The sequence below is a fragment of the Grammomys surdaster genome, unplaced genomic scaffold, assembly GCF_004785775.1.
Source record: "Grammomys surdaster isolate TR1022 unplaced genomic scaffold, NIH_TR_1.0 126391, whole genome shotgun sequence".
Lineage (NCBI taxonomy): Eukaryota > Metazoa > Chordata > Mammalia > Rodentia > Muridae > Grammomys > Grammomys surdaster.
The window spans coordinates 360492-367169 of NW_021621185.1; the positions used below are offsets into that span (position 1 = coordinate 360492).

General features: G+C 39.5%; 1 protein-coding gene across 1 annotated transcript in view; it reads right to left on the minus strand.

The window, feature by feature from the left end:
* Positions 1-5759: 5759 nt before the first annotated feature.
* The window catches only part of Fam81b (family with sequence similarity 81 member B), a 104253-nt gene continuing 103334 nt past the window's right edge, over positions 5760-6678 (minus strand). The window contains exon 11 of the mRNA XM_028760087.1: positions 5760-5893. Within this exon, the coding sequence (XP_028615920.1) occupies positions 5760-5893 (134 nt within the window). The remainder of the gene's footprint in view (positions 5894-6678) is intronic.

The window sequence follows — 6678 nt, forward strand, 5'->3', positions numbered from 1 at the left end:
AGAGAGAGAGAGAGAGAGAGAGAGAGAGAGAGAGAGAGAGAGAGAGAAAAGCATTGTGGGACAAGATGCAGGTGATCTATCTCTCCTGTTTCCTTTCAGCAGTGAAGAACTTATCACCCTCTGTGTGTTTGAAAAGACATGCATTCTTTATGACTTCTTTATTCTATTTATGAAATAGAAAAATAATCAAGAAAGCATTTAAGTTGTCATTCTGTGCTTGCAAACTTATATTGGAGGGTAGGTGGGTGCAGCAAGGACAGTAGAATGGTAATGAATCACTGCCACCATCTGCAGGCAGAGACCAAGACCTTCACATGCAGTCACAGCCTCTCACCTACCGCACCGCTTCTCCTCCATTGCTGATTACATCCTTACCTGGGCATGCCTGTTCCTTCCCACTCAGTGTTCACCTTCTTCCTCTTACAGTATCCATGCCCCTAGGGCCATGGTACTCACACTCAGGCAAGTCTTTCCCACTCATAACTCCAGTAACCTTTGCTAGTGACATCCAAAACTAAATTCAGAGTCTGGATTTTTATCCAGACCCCATTTTCCTCCTTAACCTCTAGACACATAGACCCTGCCCTGCTGTATCATTTCTCTTTCAGCCTAACTGTGCTTCCCCCTCCCTGTCTGTTCTGCATACTCCAGGCAAAGGAATCTCAAGTACAAATCTCAAGTACTCTTCTATGTAAATCACTTGGGACCTATTATGGGTCCTTGGGTTAAAGACCCATTTCTCAATATGAATTGCTAAGTCCTTTGTGGTTGAGCCCCCCACACCCTCAATGTTCCCAAGCTCTCCCTTTCTCTACCCACTTCCTGCATGCCCCTCCCTTCCCCATCTCACAGCACACACGTTAGGCTCTGACTAGACTGAACTTCTTGAAGTTCATGGATGTGGTCTCTTGTCCTCCAGCCTGTACTCACTCTCCTGCACTCGCCTTAGCTTGATCACAGCCTTGCCCATGCATTTGCAAATGTAATTATTGGCCTTGCCATAGACTGTAACTTCCTTAAGATCAAGATATTAGCCGCCAATTAGATATATGGTTAATACATGAAGTCTGCCTTTCTGTCTGCAGGTAATTTATCTGTAGACTCAACCATCGGTAAAAAGTATTTTAAAACTTGAACTACATAGAATATGTACTTCTTTTGATCATCCTTGCTACCCCTGTCAGTAGAAAAAAAGGTTTAGCAAAACTATATAGCACTGACAGTCTCGCATTGCAATAATCTAGTGAGGTTCACAGAACATGGATGTCAAAGATGTGGCTGAATTGTGGAGTGTTTGTGAAGCCTGTTTGAAAATGCTGGAGTCACTCCAACATAGGAATGTGGTATTTGTGCTGGGGTTCCTCCCGTGGTTCCACATCCTCTGTTTCCTTCCTCTCAGTATGTCCAGGCATTCCTGCACACCAGGCTGGAACCAGAACAGGTGGGGTCTGCAGGATTCTGGTCTGGCTGAGAGTGAGTGGCAGGCCTGGAGTGGGAAGGGGCTTCTCTGATAATGTTAATGAAACAAGCTCTCTTACATGATCTTAGCTTGTGCACATATCTTTATATGGGTTGGACAAGGGCTATACATAAACCTTGAAGAGTGGGAAGGCGTTTTCTTAAGGTGAAGTTTCATTGGCTGGAGTTTAAATAACTATAAATGCTTCATTTATATGGAGAGGCATTCTAGGAATCCCATATAAATGGGTACTTGCTAGGCAGATTCTTTTTTTTTTTTAAACTGTTGCTCTTTTTTAAAAAATTTTTTATTGGATATTTTATTTACATTTTAGATATTATCCCCTTTCCCCATTCTCCTCCACCCAGAAGCCCCCTATCCCATCCCCCTTCCTCCTGCTTCTACGAAGATGTGCCCCCACCCACCCACTCCCACCTCCCCACCAACAATTTGCCACACACTGGGGCATTCAGCCTTCATGGGACCAAGGACCTCCTCTCCCACCTATGCCCAGCAAGACCATCCTCCTCTACACATACAGCTAGAGCCTTGGGTCCCTCCCTATGTGCTGCCAGACTGGTGGTTTAGACCCTGGGAGCTCTGATTGGTTGGTATTGTTGCTCCCCTCATGGAGAGAGCTCTATACCCCATTTTCTAATAGGGTTATTTGGTTGTCTGGAGTTTAATTTCTTGAGTTCTTTGTATATATTGGATATTAGCTCTCTATCGGATATAGGATTGGTAAAGATCTTTTCTCAATCTGTTGGTTGCTGTTTTGTCCTATTGACAGTGTCCTTTGCCTTACAGAAGCTTTGCAATTTTATGAGGTCCCATTTGACAATTCTTGATCTTAGAGCATAAGCCATTGGTGTTCTGTTCAACAACTTTTCCCCTGTGCTCAGGTATTTGAGGTTCTTCCCCACCTTCTCTTCTATTAGTTTCAGTGTATCTGGTTTTATGTGGAGGTCCTTTATAGACTTGGACTTGAGCTCTGTGCAAAGAGAGAAGTATGGATTAATTTGTGTTCTTCTACATGCTGATCTCCAGTTGAACCAGCACCATTTGTTGAAAATGTTGTCCTTTTTCCACTGGATGGTTTTAGTTCCTTTGTCAAAGATCAAGTGACCATAGGTGTGTGTATTCATTTCTGGGTCTTCAATTCTATTCCATTGATCTTACTGGCTAGGCAGATTCTTATTAAGAAAGAGGAAATGGCCAAGGACCATGTGAAGTTACTCAGGTAGACGATTGGGGGGTTGGGTTCCCCAGATCAGGCAGAGAAGAGGAAGCCCATGTAATAAATGGGAGTCCTCCAGTTTGCTCAGAGGAGCTATCTGGACATAGTAGACTACAACTTTAGTACTGAGGTGCAGTATAGGAACAAATAAAATATAAGAATCTGCATAGGTCTTCAAATGATTTTACATGATTTTACATGAGCTCGACGTGTATGGATCATCATGATGGTGAAAGACAACCATATTTTCTACAGCTGTGTGTGTGCATGTGTGTGTATGTATGTTCATGTATCTGTGTAGACGTTTAAGGCTAGAGGAGGACATCAAATATCCTATCTCTTTTCACCTTTTTCACTTGTGACAGGGTCTTTCACTGAACCTGGGGTTATACTGGTGTCAGCTTGCTCCACTGATCTTATGTGGCCCCTGCAGATGCTGGTATGGACATGCCAGCTGTTTATGTGGGTGCTGAAATCTCAACACAGGTCTTTATACTTGTGCAGCATATGGTCTCATCCGCTGAGCCATCTCTGTGTCTCCCCTTCCCTTATGCTGTCCCTCCATTTTGTTGTCTTGGTATTTGGGAACCTTTTATTTGATGTAGTCAAACTTTTTTCACCCTGTGCTTTGATCTTATGTCCAAAACATCACTGCTACAACTAATGTCAGGAGATTTCCAGAATATTTTCCAAGAACAGGTTCTAATATAGGGAAAGCAAATGCTGGGAGACAGCAGGACTTACACTATCCAAGGCTGTATAAATGGTGTGAGTATAAAAAAAGCACATGAGCTACTTTATCATATATTCTGCATATGATTCCAGAGTTCCAGTGCTCCAGCATTAGCTTGTGTCTGTGGGGAGAGGAACGTCACAGTTCCTAAATGATTAAGCAAAAGCATTTGAGGTGGAATAAGTGCCATGTCTCTGCCTTGACCTTCTGTCAAAAAGGAAGCTCATTCATGCTCACAAAACTTTTGAGTGAACTTAAATGGAATAATGCAAGTCCAGTCCTCCAGTGTCCCCTGAACAGAGCTTAAATTGTTGTGTAACCACCAAAGTTTCTTCAGCTTTAGAATCCCTCATGAGTATGAGTCTTGGATGTGTCTTTACAAGGCTTTGGGGAGCTTTTTTGTGTATTATAGAACAGGTTTGGAATTGTAATTATGTAGGGTCGGAGCATGATAGTAAAGAAATTAAGGTAAAAGAGGAGGAGAATACTTAGTAGATGGTTCCAAATTGCCGTCTAATTCATTATACCAGTTTCTAGGCTCACCAGTGCTCGATGAGAGCTTTCCATTCTTTCTTGCACATGTTCATGCAGTATTATCAACTAACTCACTGTCTGCCAACCTAAAGATGGTATCTGAGCTTCCTTGATTTTTTTTGAGAGTGAAGTTGAGCATTTTTCATCCTTCCATTGGTTATTATAATTTTCTGTCACTTACCTAGTCATATCCTGTGACCATTTTGAAAATAAAATTTTGAATATATTATTTTCTCGCTGATTTACAAACATTTGTGATTTCTTGGAGTATCAGATCTTCATCCTCAGCATGAAATTTGATTACACACTTTTCTATTTCGAACTCTTAAATCTACTATGAAATTCTCTCCAGTGCTAATGATGCCATGTGTACACTAATAACTGTAAATAAACATATTTTACATGATAAAAAAATTAGCAAGGTGGGTGTAGGTGAAATATTTGGGTGTTAAAATTGCTTTATTATGGGAGAAATTGTTACTATTTTAAGAAATCTACAAAACAAGGAAGGTTCCTAAATCTGGTAATGGGTTCACTTGTCAGATTTATAAAACCTGTGGGTAGAAATTAGTCCTCGTTCCAACACAAACAGTGTACTACAAAATAAGAATGCCTTATTCTAATAGTTCCCATAATGATTAGCTTTAATTGTCAATTTGACACAACTGGAACTTATCTGGGAAGAGCAACTCAGTGAGAAATTATCTGTAGTTTAGATGGCATGTGGATGTATTTGTATGGAGATGTTTTAAATTAATTGATCTGTGAAGACCATGCCCACTGTGGGTGGTAACATTCCTTAGGCAGGTCATGAACGGTAGAAGAGTAGAGACAGCTGAAATGAGTAAGCACGAGAAATATTTATTCATTTATTTCTCTCTGTTCCTAACTATGGATGTGATAGGACAAGCTCCTTCAAACTCCTGCTGCTTGATTTCTCTACAATGATTTGTAAGCCAAATAAATCCTTTCTCCCTTAAAGTTGCATTTTGTTAGGGTGTCTTATCACATGAACAGAAATGAAACCATAACAGCTCTATACTTAAGCTGTGTGCTTTAGTTTTATAGGAAACCAATATTTTTTAGTAACTTCTGATTTAGCATCTAGGCCAAATATTGTGGGTTCTTTTCAGTGGAAGCTAGTATATAATTTTATTTTTCAGGGGTTAGTACAATCTGACACATATTGAGTACAATGACAATACATCTTAAATATGCATAAGTAAGACTTACTATAGGCATAGGTATTAATAGAAAAGAGAATTATCTGGGTCAGAAAGTATAAATTATCCCTCTGACGTATATGTCCCACAAATGTTGCCCTTAGAGTTTATGAAATATTTCATGAATCTATAAGCTATTTTGATCCCAAATGCTAATGCCAGATGAGATTTTTTAAAACGAGATATGTTTAATAATAATGGACAAAGTTCATGTTGGTAATGAATTGTAACCACATAGTGGTTGTTATTTCCAGACATAATCAGTCATCTAGGGGGTCTGCAATATACCCGAACTTACTTTATTCATCAGGAACATGATACAGATTATGTTTTTCTTACTTGTGTGCAAATAAAAATATAACAAAGCATGCACAAAAACAAATTTCTTAATTTTTCATTAAAAAATAAAGGCATCATGAAGCTTTTTGATTTATTGTGTGTTTCCCCCCTGAAATGTCTATTTCCTTTAGAGGTGATAAGAAACACCAGAAGTAGTATCCTAAAGATATTAATTTCACAACTTTTCCCAACAAACCATTGCATCAGCTGCTGGAAAAGAAGGTGCCTTCAAAGTTACACTTCTTGGAGTTCCACTATTTTACGCTGTAATTTCTTTAGGTCTTTCTGTACTTTATGTTTCTCTAAATCCATTTTTGTTTTCTGTATTTGTTGGAGAGAATTGAGGGAGTCGTGGATTGATTTAAATCCTAGAAGAGAAAAGGAGAACAGATATATTAGAACAATGCATTGGATCTCCACGACCCCCAAGTGTGCTCTTCAGCAGTACTTCCATAATTGATCAACCTTTAGTTCAAAGAACATTAAATTCCATTAAGACAAATCTAAAAATATACAGATGAATTAGCTCATAGTAACTTAGCTGGATCCATCTTTATTATGAAAACTTTTCTTTCCCCTCCCTTTAAACATACTGGCTAGTAAAATAATTCTTTCAGAGGAACTTTAAAATATTTTCTTCTTTCTGTAGGCTTTGAGAAAAGATTTGTGGGCTTCAAAAAAGTTCTTTTTACCCCTTTAACAAGTAAGCAGCTTGGAGGAGCTAAAGAGTGACTGCCTGTTGCCCTCGTCCCTCTTGGAGTTTCCTATCCATTCTCCTCATGTCTAGTCCCTCATGACCATAGGCCTGTCAGGCCGCGAGCTCAGAGCCTACATCCTGAGGTCTTCCACATGGTTGTTTATTAACATCTTTTTATTCAAAGTGTAAAGGTGTACTCATTTGTAGTCTCATTGCTAGAACTACCCCCTCCTCGCCCTTAGTAAAATAAAAACAAAGACTGAAAAGTTCTCTTCAACTCATCCTAAGCAACAATGAGTATAATTAAATAGTAAATGGGTACTGAAATGAAATTGGAAGAGGGTTCCTTGTTGGAGGAGTTATTTGAGTCTTTGATATGATTTCTGGTCACAGAGTTCACTTTTTAACTTGGCTGTAGGAGGTGGGACTATGGCTGTAGGAGGTGGGGCTATGACT